The sequence below is a fragment of the Anser cygnoides genome, chromosome 5 (assembly GCF_040182565.1).
Source record: "Anser cygnoides isolate HZ-2024a breed goose chromosome 5, Taihu_goose_T2T_genome, whole genome shotgun sequence".
NCBI classification, from domain to species: Eukaryota; Metazoa; Chordata; class Aves; order Anseriformes; family Anatidae; genus Anser; species Anser cygnoides.
Window position 1 is genome coordinate 6422604 of NC_089877.1, and position 19509 is coordinate 6442112.

Here is a 19509-nt window from a genome sequence, read left to right on the forward strand (position 1 = left end):
AATCACTTGTAAAGACCTGTTGGGAAAGAAATGAAAAAAAGTTTTCTATTTTGTTTTGGGTTACAACGAAAAATTTTGCCAATAGCATGAAGGAAAAATCAAAGCAAGTCTTTTAAAACAGGCTAGTTTACATAAGAGGGAAAGCTCAATATGAAAAAACATTTATGCTGTATTCCTTCTTTTCTGAAGGAGTTGGTAACCTGCTTAGACTCACTTTAAAAGTGTCAAACCACAGCAGCCGTAAAACTGCCTGCTATTCCTCCAGATGGTTGCTTTTAACATGACTGAACCACTCACTTTTCCATTAATTCCACACCAAAGACTGCTCACGGGGCAGATGAAGATCCAAATGCTATTTTGAAATGGCAGAATTTGTGAGCATCCAGGTTTTACACACCCAGTTTCTTCCTGTGTCTTTCCAAAGAGTTCTAATTTACTGTCAAGCTAGCTGCAATTATGAATGCTTTATTATTACTACTCTGACCAAGATGAATGTTCTGGAAAAAAATCCATATAGAAGTAGAAATATTTGTCATGGTTTCTTGAAATGCCATTACCTTCAGCGAATAGCACAACAATAGACTTAAGATATAGTAACCGAAGTGTTAAACTATTAAATTTTGCATTACAGTACGACTGTTAGACAAAAAACTTCTCCGTTCTTTCATGCAGCAAAACCCTTACCCTCCACAATGTCTTTCCAAGATACGTTTCTACTGTTCACAGTGAATGAAAACATCATTCTGCAGTATCCCCTCTTTTCATTTTCCCATCCAACAACCACTCCTCCTCTTCCTCTCCAGTAATTGTTAGGATCCCCAGAGGAAAGTGAACAGTAGCCATTTATATCAGTGGCCTCCAAAGCACGCTGCATGCACTCCAGGGGGTGTGCAAGACAACCCACTGAGGGGCAGGAAAACTTTTTAATCAATAATATGAAATAATATTGAAAAATATTATTTCTTATTGCACCCTTTTCTAACTTCTACTTTTATATATGTCTTATAATTTGTGTAATATACTACAGTAGTACAAGTATATGTACTACAAATAAAATAACTGTACATATATTGAAGGTGCATGCTGAAAAATTTTGGTTTTGTTGTGTGGTTTTTTTTTCTTACTGATACGGCTTTGTAATCAAAAAAGTTTGGCAGCTTTTGGTTTATGCATCTTCAGCACCAGGAAACTGCAGCAGCATTTCCTCCTTTGCTAGGAGGAAGTAAAAATAATGGGGGAAGACCTACATACAGGGAAAAGTTTTCAAGTGGGCTGCATTTTCATTTAGGCAGATAACTGCAATAAGTGATTTTTCAGAAAGTTAAGTGCTCAGCTCACAATATGCCTAGCAGTTCAACAAAATCCCATGAGATTCTGATTGATTCTTGAAAGCTGCCAAAGGCCACTCAAAATCCTACTCCAAATGATTTAGGTTCAAGTCCATTGACTTTTGAAGATATTTGAAATTCTAAATACAGCAATTACTTATACCAATGCATGGCTTTGCCAGTTCTCGTACAGCTGTAAAGTTAGCCTATTTTTACTTAAATTCCCTTTGAAGATTAACAAAAAAGTATCCCTGCTAGTCAGTCAACATACTCTCCTCCTCCTCCTCAAAATCACCTACTAAAATATTTACTTATTTATTCATAGTCATTACGGAAATTAAATATTAAAGTTTCTAAAACTTTGGAGAAGTTTTACTTAATGGATACCTTCCTTAACATCACTAAGAAATAGCGAAGCTAGGCAAGCCATATTGACAAGACCCTCTTTTTAAAAAGTAGGCTACCCTGTCTTTTTTCTACCATTTCTGTTCCAGTGAGAGCGACACTAAGCACTTTTTTCAAGAACCACATATTTTGAGATAAATTCCTTTACTCCACCTGAAAAGTTTCCAAGCACTACACAGCACTGACTCCAGCTCTGAAATTTTCAGTATAGCATCTTCTAAAAATCAGAGTTCAAACACGGCTCTTCAATAGCTAAGAGGGCATCCAGAGTAATGCAGTTTTTTTACACAACATTTCTCTCACGTATTTGGATATCAAACAATGAATGCCATGAAACAGAACGCTTAACCAATTTGTTTTTCCAGTCATGCATCCCGTTTCTCCAAGTTCTAGCACCAGGAGTTCACAGTATACTGTAATTAAAACAGACACTTCTCTCACTGAGCAAGGACATTAGTGGGTGACTGGTTTAGTATTTACAGCACCAGTTTCATACAATACTTAAGCACATGGTGACCGCTGAGCATGTAAGAACTCGATTTAAATAAAACTACCCATGTTGAGTCTAAGCTCTCCTTGAACCAGTATCCATAATTACAGAACCCAGTAACTAATGACAACACATCTGTGGCCCTTCTGCAGTTTTCTTTCCTGCCAGGTTGTATCCTGACAGGCCAACAGGCTCTGAAGAGAACCTCCAACAAGATTCTAAGAAAAATGTTTCCATCTGCTCTTTATTTCCTCACCTGGCAGTTTGTACAAGGCAAAAGTAGAAACGGATGCATGCTACCCCTGCGAACAGAACTCTGGCTGTTCTTTTTGTTTTTGATAAATGAATTTCATCCTCTTGTTAGTCTTAACTACCATATCACACAGTGTAGAACAGCAGAAGCTAATTGCACGCACTGTCCACACATGAAGACAACAAATGCCTTTCAGATGCCTTATCTATGTACTTTCCTCTCCTGCCTTTGCGTTTCATAACGGAGCAGCAAGACAAATGCATTTAACTGACCTTCATCAGATCAACCATCATTTTACACATCAACATCAATTACCGCAAAACCTTCCTCTCATCTTTTCCTAGGAAAGAATCTAATCCGACAGCCCTCTGCATGTGGTCATCATCTACACTGCCTGCACTGGAAAGGTCCCCAGGAAGGTACAGCTGTACAGATTGAACAAAATGTTTTATTTCATCTCCGGGGGATGCTCTTCAAACTAATGAGGCCTCTTTTCACTTATCTTTTCTAAACATTTTCTGGGTTTGACCACCAAAGCAAGACACTCAAACCAGGTTAGTTTATTTGACTCTTTTCTGAGCACATTATTTTATCTGCCCTTAAACACTTCACTAGCAGCACTAGAAGCCAAGCTCAGTCTTGAAATACAGAAACAACAGCACAGCTGTGCAAAGCCATATCATTTAGTTCACCTAACGCAACAGGTCCATGTCTTCTCAAAGTGGATGGCAGAAGCAGAGAAAGACAGGCTCTGCCTGTTCTTTAGATCCTCAGCTAAGACTCGGGTAACCTGGGAACGGTTCATACCTGTGACGCCCCCCCTCCATACCTTTCAGACAGATGCATGCTCAGGATTATCTTCCCCCACTCCCTAATTCTTGTACCCACACCTTCCTGCCACATAGTCACATACCTTGGAAGCTGCAGCCACATTTTCCTACCTCTCTCTTTTCTGAAGCAAGTTTTCCACCAAACTCTCTTCTCCCCAAAGATGCCATAACTCACCCAGCGGCATGATCTTTAGAAGCTTACATAGATTCTGGAAAACCAGTAACCTGATGGTGCAGAGAGGCTGCATCCCTCTAGCATGCACATGCAGGTGCTTCTGCATTTTTGAAGATACTAGACCCTCTGCATATGTAAGCACGATACCTCAGGGACAGAAGCCAAAGGATGTCTGTGACAACCACTGCCCAAGTGAAAATGCAAAACTATACAATCAGTATTAACAAGATTACTGTTTGCAAGTAATTAGGAATTTACTGTTCTAGCACCACATCTGGCTGCTTTTTACATATCCTACCTGTTTGTGCCACCAAGTGGGTCCAACCACTCCAAACTGCTCCGATCTTCTCATGTGAGAAAAACCGAGTGTCTATCTTCTTGGGCTCAGCAAGGAAAATCTCTTCACTTACTAGCTGCCCGTGTTTGTTGCTACCCCAGACGTAGAGGTGTCCTTCATCTACAACAGACAAAGTAGTAAAATGAGTTGAAAGTGACATACATAGAACAACACCACATACATGCTCTGCCTCAACTCAGTGATTTTGAGGAAAGGACAATGTCTTTACCACATACACACAATTAATAATTAGAATATCAGTAATTCAGTAATCAATAAGTAATCAGAATATCAGAAATATTTGCCAGGGCCTTAACAACGAAATGCTTGTTTTCTGAGGGCTGCACTGACTTCCTGAAACAACCATAGCTTACGGGTCAAACTGACTAGACCTCATTTCTACTGTGAGCACCTCAAAGATGACTGAAAGGCCTTTATAGCAGAAGCCAAGTTTTATTAGAAAACTAACCACAGTCTTTAACTCCTCCGACAAAAAGCTTAAATCATCCTGGGGTCATTCACTGAGCACCCACCTCTCAGCCCACTCTGTCCTTACAGGTCAATGTTTAACTTCACCCCAAACCTTGGGCTCAGTACCCTAAATAACCTTGTAGATCACAGCAAATAATATAACTACCTTCCAGTACCTGGGAAGCTCTGACAGTCTCTTTACAGGAGCTGCAGTCTCCCAGCTCTTCTTGTAGCTCTTGAAGCCTTCAGCTTCAGCAAATTCACTAACTCCCCCAAAGCGCAGACAGTCTAATGTTCCTCGCCCCACCTTGCTCAGTTACTTCCTAAGGGAACATGGCACAGCTAAGAAAATATAATCAAAGCAGATACTACCCATCAAAGCAAAATTAAAGTATTATCATGACTCAAGGCACTGCTACACAACTACCGAGACTTCTGTAAGCAATCACTTGTCTTTCCCCATCCTCTTTGCAGAAGCATTTGTTCAAGTACCACTCCAGAATTCCACCCACAGGGATAATTATATTTACAGAAACATCCACAATGCTTCATGTGGTTCCCCAATATAAGTTGGAGTAGCTCACAGCATAACAACCAATTGACAGTAAAAAGAGAACTGTTCAGATGAGTCCTTCTGCAGATATCACATATCATTGGTTCAATCTTTTCAGCACAAGATCATTCAGCCCAGGTTCTAGACCTCTGTGTTATAAAACATAACCCATAAGCAGCACATAACGAACCATGAGCTGTGTCAGACCTCCTCAAGTTAGGCCTTTGCCCCCCTGCACGAGCAGAAGAGATACCATACACACCCAAGGATAGGCCCAGGAAGACCGCAAACCGTAACTGGCAGCATAAAGTTGTTCTGTGCACCAACCCACTCAAGGCTTCTAGAAGTTTCTCACTAAAATTAATAAATTCCTTTTCAGTGTGAAATGAACACACCTTCTAGAAAGAAAAAGGACATGACAGAAGCAGCTTGTTTCAACAAAGAAAAACACTATGGGCATCCACAGGGCATTTTCCACAACTACAATACACCGCCTCATCGCCTGTTCCTCTGCAGAAGGTGCGTTTAATTGATCCTAAGAGGTGTCACATGCTCAAACCTCATCTCATTTCTTGAGTAGTGTCTTAAGTTTTTGTTAAAACCTAAGACTTGGCAGCAACTTTTTTTTTTTAAATGAACTGCCATTCATGTTTGTAACAACCCACTTCAACAGTTACATCAAAAACCTCCTGATTACTGGTGTTTAGTATCCTACCAGCAGGTGGCTCACAAAACAGAGCCAAAGAAAATTGCATCATTGACCATGAAATTCCTAGGAAAAAAAGTCCCCAGAGTGATGCTCACTTATTAAATACTACACTCCACAGTAACTTAAAAAGAACAAGCATCTTTAGAAGTTAATGCAGGTTGAAGGGCAGTATAGCAACACATTATTAAAAGAAGTTTTGGCACCTAATTTGTTATATTTGCTACCCCTGTTGCCAAATAGACTGCTCTCAAATAAAAAGCAAAACCATGAAAGAATGATCTGTTCACTCTCTAAACATACAGAGAGTGCTAATTAGCTAAAGCAGATTCTATTTGTCCTGACAGTTCTTCACTAATCGCATACAAACTTTGCATCTCAGAATTCAATGTAATTGACATCTAACATCTCCCCATACAACTAAATCTCTCTGCATAAGCAAATACTCCAGTACTTCATTTAATGACGGCAGAGGTACCAGATGGCTGCACATTTGCTAAGAACTTCTCCTTATGAAGTTTGGTATGGAGTTGTCTTCATGCGGTTCAATGTATTTTCCGCACTTCAGAATTGAGAGATTACAGATGAAAAGATATTCCGTTTACCCTTCTCCCAGTCTGCCAGAAAAAGATTCTTTATTAGACTTTCACTACCAGATATTTAACATGCAGCACAGAAGCACTACCTAGAGATCAAAGAACAAATGGCGCAAGTTATGCAAGTGCCTATGTGATCAAAGCAATTTCCTGCAGCTTTTAATAAGCCTCGTGCTCTTACATTGCCTCACACAGACAAGCACACTGCTGTAGTAGAACTGCCTAAAATCTCATGTTCCCACACAGCGCAGCCATCACTTCAGGTGGCAGAAGCAGGATAGCCACAGCAGCCTTTCCTGCCACCTAACATGCCCTTTCACACAACGGGTTGTGCTCAGGCCAGCACTGACCCAACCAGTCACCTGACGGAATGTCACACTGCAGCTGCAGAAGTTTCCCAAGTCCTTTCAGAGTTTCTAACCACTACGAGCCCAGACCCTTCCTTATTTATATGGGCTAAGTCATACCTGACCCTGTGAAGACAACACACGGATCTCAGAATTCAACAAACAAATCCATGTCTTAAAAACAAGCAGCTCTCACAATCCAAAACCACTAACCAGCACCATGCCACATCAAATTTCACCAGCCCAGCCAAAATTGACAGAACTATCCAAAGTACAAAGCCCCTTTAAAAGTTGAGAGAAAGACTTTCACTTCTGTATCTAAGTCCTACCTGTAAGTGACACGGAATGATAGGAGCTTGCAGTAACTCTCTTAATTTTTACATCTTCCAGGCCTAGAGAAAAATCAGTCTTGTAAAATTGGTAGAGCAGATATCATTTCATGCATAGATATAAAATACAGAGCTGTATCAAGTATAAGTAACATCATGATAATGAATTTTGTAACAAAAGCTTCTGCTTTTCGGTCACAGATACTGCAAGACTCAGTATCATTTTTCCCCATAGATTATGAACTTGTACGCCCACTTTGTTTCAGATAGTCTACTACATGCTTACAATACCAAGTGGCTTGATAACAAAAGGATGCTACATATTATTCAAAATTGTAGAGGTGTTAGAGCAGAAATACAAAGAAATGACATTCCTGGATTACCTGTCACTTCACAGGGTTCCTTTGCAGACAGGAACAGGGGGAGCGTTTTTCCTTGGTTGGCACGCTTCGCCCGAGATGCCATGCCAGTGCCCCACTGCAACACCAAGCCACTCTCTTCCCAGAGTAAACACAGAAGAGATTAAGACACAACAACCACTAACAAAGTAACTTAACTCATTAATTAAAGGTACATTCACTCCATTTTTACTAATTGGAATTATACTTTAAAAGCCTGTTGTGCCAAAACCAGATGTCACCAGGGTTATCCGTACGTTTAGGATATAATCAAGCTACAAACAGTTCTAGCCTCATTGTACAGGTAACAAAAAAAATGCTAAATAGATACTAAGCTGAGGCCTATATTAGGAAGTTATCAAGGACTCAGTAACAGGATTCCCTTCTCTTTGTGCTAATTCGGTTGTGCATCCAGCACAGTGAAGGAGTAAAGCCACTAGTTTTCCGCTCAAGAACTGCCAAAGACTTGACAAAGCCCTAAATCAAAATGTCTTCTAAATGCAAAGCTCAGGACAGCTTAATTCCCAATATTCATACAAGCACCAGGAATCCCACTCTTCTTCCAGGTGTCTCCTTCACACCTTCAGTCAGACTCCACTACCTGGAATCCACACTAAAGTTCATGTAAAAATAAACTCAAATAGAAGAGCGTGTGCAGTTTTTTATTGCAATGCAATCATGCCAATTGCAAGTTTTTGATTTCTAATTATTCCATGAACAAACTCAAAGTCTCTAAGAAGAGCAAGAGAAATACTTAAAAATCACAGCCCTCCCATACACACAGGAGACAACAGAAGAAAATCAGAGGAGCAGATTTTCAAAGGTGCATGTGTGAACTCTGAGTAGGTCTCTTCTCTCCCCTCAGTAAATGAGCAGGTTCATTTCTGTTGTTTTTTTTTCCTCCAGGTGTCTATTTCAATTACATAATTAAAATAGCCATGTTTCAGGTGCAGTATCATTTTGAAACATCTTATACAAAATTAATTCTTTTGCATATCATAATTTAATGAAATCAAAAATACTATGATATTTTGATTGACCAGAAATATTTTTCCAGGAAAAGTCTCCTTTTATGCTTCTCTTCAGAACAGGAGAAAAGAATTGAATGAGTTTTCCGCCCACCACAAAAACACGTTGTTCCCAAACTTTCAGTTCTTGAAGAACAACTTTTCACCTGAGATTTCCAGGAAGATGCTTCTAGCACATTTACCATCCACACATTATAGCATTCTTCGTTTGTTACTGAAGTGACAATACAATAACATTTACCTGTAGCAGCTAGGGCATGTCTCAGTCCTGCAGCAATATCTACCACCTTCTCTTTGAGGGACTGCTCAAATAAAAATAATAATAATATTTTTCACACTTTTTGCCTCTAAAAACAAAATACAACAAACACATTAGTGGAACACTATGAAACTAGTTCTCACAACTCCAGCCTGCATGTCACAATGTACATCAATGTTTTGTACTACAAATGAAGTGCATTCTGGCCAACAAAAATTAGTAGAAACATCTTTAAATATATATATATATATATCAAGCAAAGCAAATGGTTGTACAGCATTGTAGCAATAAATTAAAAGGCACAGTCAAAATCTGCATATAAAAAAAAAGGAATCTTGGCAATACAAATACATTTGTTTCTTAATTTTAACCTCACATTCCTCAACAATTACACCAAAACCTCCACAGCAAATACTACTGACCAGCAGTAATAAGTTCCTTCAAGCAGTTCATGCTTCCTAAGTCCTGTGATCACAAACAATACAGTGGATGGGCAACCTTCAGCATACATGGTGCTAATAAGATCTTGCAACAGAAGACTATACCACAGCACATGTGCGTTAAACAAGTGAGTTATGTCTGCACAAAGCACATCAATTCTGGTGTTTCCCCAGTTCTGATTACCCTGCAAATTTATTTTTCTTCTCACAGATCTTACACTACATGAAACAGGTGGCATCAAGTCCAAGAATTGAAGAGGATACAAAACGAAAGAGAAAATATTCCGGAGTAATGAATGGTCCCTGTGGTCAGGGAGAAAACAGATTTGAATTAGCACTGTCCATGCCATCACTTTCAAGGCATCACATTGGAATTCTGTGATTCTGTGAATGATGCTCCCAGGAAATGTCAAGGATATAGAGCACCAGGTGAGGTAACCCCTAGTCACTCGCAGACTACCATCTGTCCTCTTCTCCTGCACTAATCTCAGACCGTCACAAAACTCAGAAACACAACAGAGTTTGGCATGAACCAGGAGGCTGTTTCTTGTCTGAGCGTCCTTCATGCTCCGAGGTTATCACTTGCATTACACATGAGAGTTCATTTGGATGGAAAAGAGTTTCAATAGTGTTTCTCAAATAAGGAGCTACAGTGTAAATTAGGGATTGAGAAATTTATTTACCCTGTTAGGCTTGCAGCCAACATCAAAAAGCCTTTCTGATATTACAGAAGTCTCAGTACCTACTACTTAAAACGTGTTGAAGCAAACAGTTTGAGCTATATTTTGAACTCCCTACTCACACTGAGCAGTACCTCTCGTACAGTTACCACCATAAACTTCCACGAGTTACAGGAACAACATGAGCTACGCTGCCAGAGTCCAGCCTTTAGCACTTACAGTTGAAGGTACTGGACAACAGAGAAATTGTTATGTAGCTTTCCATCCTATTTCCTTGGGAGCTGATACTGTTTGATAAATACTGGAAGTTAAACAAGAAGTGAGTCAATGTACTTTTTGGTTCCTTTACATGCAGAAGTAAAAATAATCTTAGTCTCAAAGTATATAACTGCAGTATATACTCTGTTTGATTTTCCTGCAGCTACATACTTTCCCATACTGATATTATTTTGGGAATGACCAAGCTTGCTTTTACCTACAGGTTTTTAAGACCAGGAAATAATACTACAGTTCTTACTGTGGGAAAGAAATTTGTAGTCATAAATGCACCTGAAAAATAGCACATACTTAAAAAACAGAACTGCACAAGAAGTGAAAGAGCAATGTATCAGAAGAATTGACATCACTAACTTTGTTGAACTCTGACACAGTTTATTTTTTTCAGGGTGGATTACTGCTAGTCTATTTTGTTTTACAAGGCATCACTCCCAACAGTTAGGCACAAGCCTTGAACAAGGTATGCAAAGGTATGAGTAAATTCCAGGCAGCAAAACATATCTTGTCTCTTACAAACTTGAGGCAAAACTTCAGCTGAAGTCATGTCAGATGGTTTCATTAGCTTTAATGTCACTTCACATCACCTGAGCATCAGACTCTTTCTGCAGATGTCATCCAAATGCATTAATGAATTGTTCTAATCACAAGTGAAACAGACAGCTTTCCATAACAAGTGGACAACTTCTTCATACAACAAGGAGAGCAGCCTTAGCTTCTCATTTCTGAGTCTATGACCATCTTTGGTCCTTTACATTTCATCAGATAGACTGCTCCAAAAACAGTTGAATGGCCTGGCTTAAAGCCCACTGAGGTCACCAGGCCTTTAATTGCTGTAAGCAACATAATACTCAGAGCAATAAAGCACAATTCCTTTTAAATCTTTACCTCAATCTTTTGTGGAGTCAAGCATGGACCTGAAATTTGAGGAACTCCTAATTGTCCAAAAGCATTAGACCCACAGGACAGAACTAGGCCGGTACCTGCAAAATAAAGTGTTAGAGTCTGATCAGCATATAAGCAAAGCACCGTAGCATTCCAACAGGCAAAAGTATCACAGCAAAACAACTCAAGAAAGACCTAGCATCTCCTCTTACAAAGCCGCTGAGGATATAGGCTTCTGGTTTTACACATCATGTTTAGTAAAGTAGATACGAGGTGATACAAGAACCACGGACTAACTTAGTTTGCAATGCAAGTAGCTTAAAACTTGAGAGTGCTATGCACTGCACAAGCAATAGCAATGTGGAACTTTCAACGTGCTCTCTACATCACCATTTTTTCCCAGCCTCTACAGAGGCAGACTTACCTACTAATATGATTGTGAAATCCCAACCACAGGCAACTTCTTTTACATGAAAGCCAGACAGGGCAGTGCACAAAGTGAAATGCACTACATCTTCTGTGTGATTCAGTCCCAGCTGACCTTCTTTGTTATGGCCACACACACAGAGTTCTCCAGCACCTGGAATAATAAATAAAATCATGTTCACCTGACTGACTAAAAAGAGAAGTCTATATGCCATGAGATCCTGTGACAGACAAGGACAACTGACTGTATCATTTTAGGCACTGCAATCACACAAAAAGAGAAAGAGCTATTCTGATGCATATGCATCTTCGAATAAGCACAGTTATATAGAGTCAAGGGCGACAATCCATATACTGTAACAGGAACCTGTTATCAGAACTGTTTCATACCATTCACATCTCTCTGTATCCCTTCTTTAACATAACTAGACCACAGCAAAGCCTTTCAAAGGCACACACTATTTTCTGCTCCTTACACTAGAACTTCTCAAGACTGAATAAGCTCCTACTTGACTCCTTCCCCTCCTCATCCTCAATATAGGAAAATTTACAGCCTTGTACGAAAAGCTGTTATATGAAACAGGTAAAGAAACTGCCCTCACAAATCCATTAAGTAACCACAGAAGATAAACAAAACAGAGAAAATTCCCCAAAATACTAACAAGCACCAGAGGAACTTGTTTTGCAACTAAAAATTTGCAACTAAGGTCAGAAACAAAAGCCAAAGATAGGTGGCAGCACCAAATCAACAGGGAAACACTTTTTCTTTTCAGGCTCAGTCATACACTCCTTGCAAGTGCAATGTTTTTACCAGTGATAACTGCAGAATGTCCCCCTCCTCCAGTAATGCTCTTAATGTCTTCACATTTGCAGGAAACATCTTTCAGTGACTGAGGTATCAGCACATCCTCTTTATGACCAACACCAAGTTGTCCATAGCTGTTTGCACCCTTCAAATACACACACACATGAAAAAAAAAGTTTAAAAAAAGTTAACAAAAAGAGATGCACTCAGCTCTGCTCCTATGAGCAAACGAGCTCATCAGGAACATGTCACAGGTTAACCTGCAGTATTTGCTCCTGAAAATCCCCCAGAAGGAGGAGATTTTCAATCCTGCAGCTGTCACATAAGACCCCCAAAATTACAGACCATGACTCTCCTACATCTGTTGCCATTATGGTTGCTACTGCAACCCCACTGTTGTAAGAAATATGCTGGAATAAGTCACAGTAAGGCTAACTGTAGGCTAATAGTAAGACAGAAAGCCTCATTATCAAAAAGGATCACCACCCGTTTAATTTTAATCCTAATGGTTCCCACTCATCACCAAGATGTTATCCATGCCAACACTTTCCAGCAGCACGCCCCCAAATAAGATAAGACATGCTACCTGAGGAAAGCAGAATAAACTCTTTTAACTTAAAGTGGGCAAAATGGAAATAGACCACGTGTTTATAAAAACCAAACCAACGTCACTAAACCAATTTAGGTGCCCAATCCCAAAAGGGCACCTTCAGCACCAAACATTTTGTGCCTACAGAAGCGGTAGGCACTTGATGCAAGAGCACCCGGCTGCCCGCCTCAGCCGGCGGCTAACAGGTGGGTGAGATTTGGGGATCTGAGCTCGAGAGGCTGCTCCAGGCGCGGTCCGGCAGGCAGCTTTGGGGCGTTACCACACCACAGACCCACCGTCCTCCTCAAAAGCTCTGGTTTTAGCTCACGATTTGCGAGGGATCCGCAGAGGAACCGTGAGGAGCTGCAAGGAGGCAGGTGCCTGGGCAGCCCGGCGCCACACACGGCGGCCGCGGGGACGAAGCTACCCACTGTCACCCTTCCCACACCAGCGGTGCAAAACGCGAAGCAGGCGGACCCTACCCCCCGAGGCTCGGGGACGGGGCCACCACCGCCACCTCACGGCTCCCGCACGGCCCCGGCCCCGCGCCGCCACCTCGCGGCGGGCCAGGGCCCGGCTACCCCCGGCCGCACCGCCCCCGGCACCCACCTACCCAGGCGAACAGCACCGCGGCCATGGGGCCGGCAGCCCCACGTCCTTCCCGTCCCGTCCCGTCCCTTCCCTTCCCTTCCCGCCCCACGGCCGCCGGGGAGGAAGAGGCGGAGCAGGGGCGGGCTCCGGCGGGGCCCCGCCTCAGCCCGAGCCGCCCCGGAGCGTCTACCCCCGTGGGCGGCTGTTGGGTAGCGCCTCACGGAGCTACTCCCTCACCACCTCTCGTCCCAGTCACCTCTCACAAAAATATATAATATTCTCCACGGAATGAACGCACGGGGGCAGAAGAGCCGAATCAGAGCGTAAACAAAATCTTAGTCAGAAGGGAGTGCTACAGTGCTAAGTAAAGGTTTATTTGCTCCTGCTAATCACCAGCAGGGCGTCACTATTCATTGACAGTTAAAGCCTCCACAGTCACAGAATCACAGAATCATTTAGGTTGGAAGAGCCCTCCAAGATCACCTAGTCCAACCCCTGACCTAACACTAACAAGTCCTTCACTAAACCATATCACTAAGCTCTACAGCTAAACGCCTTTTAAAGACCTCCAGGGATGGTGACTCAACCACTTCCCTGAGCAGCCCATTCCAATGCCTAACAAGTTAAAAATACTTAACAGTATTTAAAAATACTTAAATTTTTACTGCTCTACACATAGGCAGAAAGGTTGGGTGTGTAAAGCCAAACATAAATGTTAACCCTGTGAAAATGCATCCTCTCTCTATTACTTTTAGCAGTACTTATGTTTTCGTTACACAGGTGCAAATAAAGACAAAATTGCTGTTTTTTTCCAAAGTATTTGAAATCAGGTGCTAATTTAGAAGATGTAAGATTTTCTACTCAATGAATACATAATTCAGGCAAAGTCTTGTAGTAACACAGATCTATATTTCAACAACAGAATAATCCAATCATTTTTTTAAATGCAGCTGAGTATTAACTGTTATCACAGAAGCGGACAGTACATCCTCCCTCACTGCTCAAAGACTGGCTCTTTTTCAGGAAGAAGAAGCATCTAAAGTCTATTTGAAAGTGTGACATAAACTGACAATGTTGTAGACCACAATTCTATATGTCCAAAATATTATTAAAAAAAAAAAAAAGTAGGTTAATAAAGTCACAGGAAAATTAAATCAAGTCTAGATAAACAGTGAATGTGTTTGGAAAGATAGGGCCAGTGATTGCTTATGGAGCAGATGCAGCCTACCAGAAGGCATATGAAACAGTCATTATCAAGCACAGAGGTTCTCGAAAGTCCTTTCCAATTCCCAGAAGACTTGGACCAACATCTCCAGTGCATTTGCAATTTCAGTCAATTTTCCCAGTGACATCCACAGTTGCAAACTGTTGCTTTTCTGTTAAGATCTACATATGAAGAATCAGTGCCTAGCACGATACAAAATACACCCTACACACCACAGATCTTCCATTCAAATGTATAATTCCCTGTACATATATATTCATTTCATAGACAGGGTGGCAGAAACAGCGGGCAGTGCAGCTCTGTACAGCTACACAGGATGCTTGAAACTACTGTAGGACACTGATTCCTATCAAATGTTTGGATCTTTTCATTTGCTTGATGGTGAATACAGGTGTTCAGGCCTAGCAAAGAAGAAACTAAATCCATCTTTGTGCAGCTTGCAAAGTCAATGACATGACTGAGCTGTCAATGGGTTGTTTATTCTTACAAAAAAACCATGACCTTTGGCCATAACTAAGAACTTAAACACCAGAGTTTAAAATGAGAGCCATTTTAGAACTGGGCTTCACTTGGTCCTGTGAAGCCATTTTGAATATTGAATTGTAATTTGGAAATGGTTTTAGGCATTGCGATAAGTCACTACGTGATGGTTTGCTATAATCTTGGCTAAATTTATTCAGTGAGGAAAAAGGCAAATGATATTTCCTTAGTGTCTTCCCTCAAGTGCAATACCAGGGACAGAAACAAAAATCCTGACTCTGAGCTGACAGCAAATCTCTTGAAATAAGCAGAATTAGGATTTCATGCAACTGCTCTGTATCTCTGCCTTCTACTAGAAAGATGCTAATCGGTACAGTTGCAATTCTTTGGGGGAAAAAATGATCTCTTTGAAAACAGAGATTTGACCCCTCCATTTTAGCATGATGAGCTTCCAGCTATTTGTGTCCTGATGCCTGGATTGTAATCAGTCAAGTTTTAAACTTAATAGCACAGGCATAGAAACACTGATTACTATAACTTCCATGCTATAAAGTCTACAGTACTGTAAAATTAGCAGCATAGACTACTAGAGTCAGACAGACATTTCCCTGTACCAAATTATTCTATGACTGCCTCATAAGCCACCCTCTGAAGCATCTGCTCCCAGCTCTGATCCACAGACCACAGCTGTGGTCCAGTCTGGTGATTTCTCTAGTCCTCTGCGAGCTTCTGAAAAGGAACTCTAGGGCTTTTTTATCCAGGGAGGATAGAGGTGGAGGAAATACATTCTGTAAGTGACTTTAAACAGAGAAACAAATAAAGTGATTATCCTTATGGGCCATTCACTCTTCCATTTGTAAAGGAAAGTTCTGCATACAGCACATTACACACCTAGAAAGAAATCAATGGGGAAAAGAAAAGAGTTGTTGAGCACACCACCACACTGATGATGGGAATGTTCAACTTCCAGTTGTTTGTCCATCTTGCTGAGGGCATCGCTGACAACGTCCAGCTCATGACGTAGCTCATTCACCACGCTGGCAATGCTCTTGGTGTCTTTCAGGATCTGCACACTTTGAGTATATGGATTGTACTTCATGCCAAATGGGTGCTTGATAGTTTTTGCAAACTCTCTGTTCAAGTAAAAAAAGAGAGGGAGTTTAAACAAAAGACAAATGCATCCTCTGTGTTCAATCAGTATCAATAACCACTTTCCTAAACCACTTTCGTGATAATTATAATTACTACATAGTTCATCATCTCTTCCATCCAGTACATGGGAGACCAAGCAAATATTAAATTCAGCTTTCCAGCCCCAGGAAAGGTAAGTATAAAACTGTGCTAAGAATGAAAAGATTTGATGCTGCTGCTGAGAGATGCATGAAGTCAAACCTGCTTCTACAAAACAGGGAAGAAAAACTGTACTTCATCTCTTCTTTTGCTTCTTCAAAACTTACAGAAACAAAGTAAACCTCCTGGAAAGTCGTAATGAGACATTCTCGCTTGCAGGTGACCTTTGGATCAAAAGGCTTGACTTTGGCACTGCCAGAGAGCAAGTGCTGGGTAACATAATGCGTTATCGTGTCAGAGAAACATCACCACCAAAAGAATCCATAAGGAAGAAGACAAGAAGCAAAAAGCAAATAAAAAAAAAAGATGACGTGAGGCCATATTTAGTGCATTGCTTCTTAAAACATGTCTGCGGATGTACAGTGGTTTAAGCTTAACGAACTGAGTAACTCTGAAGGGTTATATTCCACCAGTAAGGATCAAAAATGGGGTTCTTCAAACACAAGACTGCTTTATAAACAAGAGCAATATTTTCAGAATCTGCTTAAACCAGCAGAGTCTTATTCTTACAATAGGTTACTTGGAACCTAAGGTTAAGAAATACCAGTCATATGATGCTTTCTGAGAACAACACAGGAGCTGCTCAGCATGCACCCAAAAGGACACTGCCCTGTAATTAATGCCACACTGAATTCACCTAAAATTCATCCCTACAGTAGGTACTGAGGAGTTGGTTGTGTTTTGTTTTGTTTTAAAGTATTTTTAGAATTATACCTCATAAAAAAATGGCAGAACAGCAGAACAGTGACAATAATAATCATACCTCATAAAAAATGGCAGAACAGTGACAATAATAATCAATATGAGCAAAGAAAAGAGGGAAATAAGCAGTGGTTATTCTTACCTTGAGCTCACTAAATGAAGAGAGCAAGCCAGCCCCATAAACTGTTGGCTGTCCCTCTTGCTTGTGCAAGCCAAACTCTACAGTGAAGAAGTAGCACTGAAGCAGAGAAGGGAGTAAAATAATTCAGCCTTCTGCAAAGATGCTGTGGTGAGCTAGATGGGGGCATTTCTATTTGCAGTTGGTGTCAACCAGTTTCAAATGGCATACAGTCATCACTTGGTTATCACTCTCAGATATCGAAAGAAGAAGGAACCTGAATGGAAGGGTGAAGAACCACAGGACTGCACATTTCTAATAAGAAAGTCTGGTAATCAGTTCACCCAGATAGGCCGGAAGCTGTTAATCCCAGTAGGATCATGGAAATTTAAATCTGTTTTGAGAAATATTGTCGTGACACGACAGGTTTGGCTTAAAAGAAACACTGGACAGAGAGGACCTTGGTGAATGACAGCCCATTACAGTTTGTTCCTCATTTGCTTAGTGTTTTTTAAAAAATAACGTTTAGTTTGCTGGATTTCATGATTCCTACAGGTATATGGCAAGGAGTGGTATTTTCTTAGATGGTTTAATTCTGCTCCCAATGAAGATAGCAAAAATTTTACCACTAGCTACAATTGGCAAGGGAAAGGGGGTGGTCCTTTCATAAGTTGCATCAATTATTTTTCGTGTAAAATTTTCATCTCATAATATTTTGGCCAAAGCATCTAGAAACTGTTATCTGGAAGTAAGATTAATTTACATTATTTGAATTTATTGGCTAAAAAATATCTAATGCTAGTGCTCAACACAGTTAATGAAAAGATCATATTGTTTCAATTCATTTGATGCATTAAAGATACAGATTACATTTAAAATCGTTGAACCATGTTCCTGGAAGTAAAAAAGATATTTATCAGACAAATCAGACTATAGAATTTCAAGCTGGAAGAATTGAGCTACCCCCAGAAATGGCATCCTTATCTGATAGCCAAGTGAAGAAAAATACGGCTCACATCTCCCTTTATTTATTTTATTATTATTATTTTTTTTTCGTAGCACGGAAACTTGCTATATGCTCTAAAAACTGAAAACCTGTGGAACAGGTCTATCAGCTGGCATGGCTAATGTTGACATGACTCTCCAAATTAATTAGACAGAGTGGGATCAGCTGAGTAAAGCACTAAGCTTTAAAGAGGATCACTGGGAACTGAAACACTCACTGTTGCCAGTTTTTGGACAGCCTCATCTGATGCCCCAAGTGATGCAAGATCAATTTCCTGGGAGAACTGAGCAAAACTGGGTTCAGCCAAAAGAGGGACGTGGCCTAGGAGCTCATGGCAGGTATCACTGGAAAACAGAAAAAACAAGAAACCTCATCATCTTTCTTCATTGTAGAGTGATAGAGTGAAAAAGCAACACCGTTAAACAGATACAATATCTCATGTGAAACTTTAATAACTAAAAGACAGAGAAGTATCAAATCAAAAGACAGAAGTATCAAATCAAGTTCAGCTGAAAGCAACTAAGCAGGTCATACCAGCTCTACAAAAGTATATAAACTCAGATTTTTTAGATGAAGATGTCTAAAATTAAGATCCAAGCTGCACATGTATAAGGCAACTTTGCCTACAATGACACCACTAGGAGTTGCCCAATAATGTGCTGTACTTTTGAAAATCCCATGCTTCTGAAGGTGGCACTTGAGCATGCCAAAACATCATTACATTCAGCATGAAGACCGAGTCTTCGGCACTTTTAAAAATAAGTTTTCTTGCTGGCATTCTTGAACAGCTTGTAAGTAGCTTGGCTTCATGCTGCCAGATTAAAAAATGCACGTCTCATTGTACCCCAAGATTAAATGACTCACAGCTCTGGTGTGTAGAGAGGGTCCGAGCTGCGTCTGACATACTGAGTGCAGTGAAAAACTCTGAATGCTAATCCCGCCGAGAAGTCCCTGGGTGACAGATACCCAGCAACAGGACAGATGGTGAAACCTGTCCGCTCTAAAAAGGAACGGAGAAATTGTACGTAAGTTTAACGTAGAACTTCATAATATTCTCATCCCTGCTGTAACTGGGGTAAATGCCACAGTGCTACTTTGGCTCAAGAGCATGTGGGAAAATTAGGCCAGACTAGAAAATCAGACCTAAACTCAAGAATAGCCAACGTGTAATAAAAATGTCCCTACCCCTGTATAGGATTTATTAAGATTTTATGCCTACAGCCAACACAATACAATTAGGTATTACTTCAACCAATCCTGAGTCTCTTTATAGTTGGCATTTGCACCCAGATGTCACTGTTTTTGCATATCCAGGACACAATGCATTAAAATCCGGTTGGCACAAAGACCATAATTAAAACAAACAAATATTTCACTTTTGGGTTTCCCAGCCAAAACCAGGACACCAAGGATCATTTTTGGTGCCCACATAAC

General features: G+C 40.6%; 1 protein-coding gene across 1 annotated transcript in view; it reads right to left on the reverse strand.

Moving 5' to 3' along the window:
* The window catches only part of LOC106033849 (secretion-regulating guanine nucleotide exchange factor), a 160785-nt gene that overhangs the window by 137070 nt on the left and 4206 nt on the right, over positions 1 to 19509 (reverse strand). The window contains exons 5-13 of the mRNA XM_066998079.1: positions 18940 to 19075; positions 18293 to 18419; positions 12021 to 12159; positions 11208 to 11363; positions 10787 to 10881; positions 8488 to 8548; positions 7204 to 7317; positions 6821 to 6883; positions 3780 to 3938 (exon numbers count right to left, since the gene is read on the reverse strand). Of these exons, the coding sequence (XP_066854180.1) occupies positions 3780 to 3938; positions 6821 to 6883; positions 7204 to 7317; positions 8488 to 8548; positions 10787 to 10881; positions 11208 to 11363; positions 12021 to 12159; positions 18293 to 18419; positions 18940 to 19075 (1050 nt within the window). The remainder of the gene's footprint in view (positions 1 to 3779; positions 3939 to 6820; positions 6884 to 7203; positions 7318 to 8487; positions 8549 to 10786; positions 10882 to 11207; positions 11364 to 12020; positions 12160 to 18292; positions 18420 to 18939; positions 19076 to 19509) is intronic.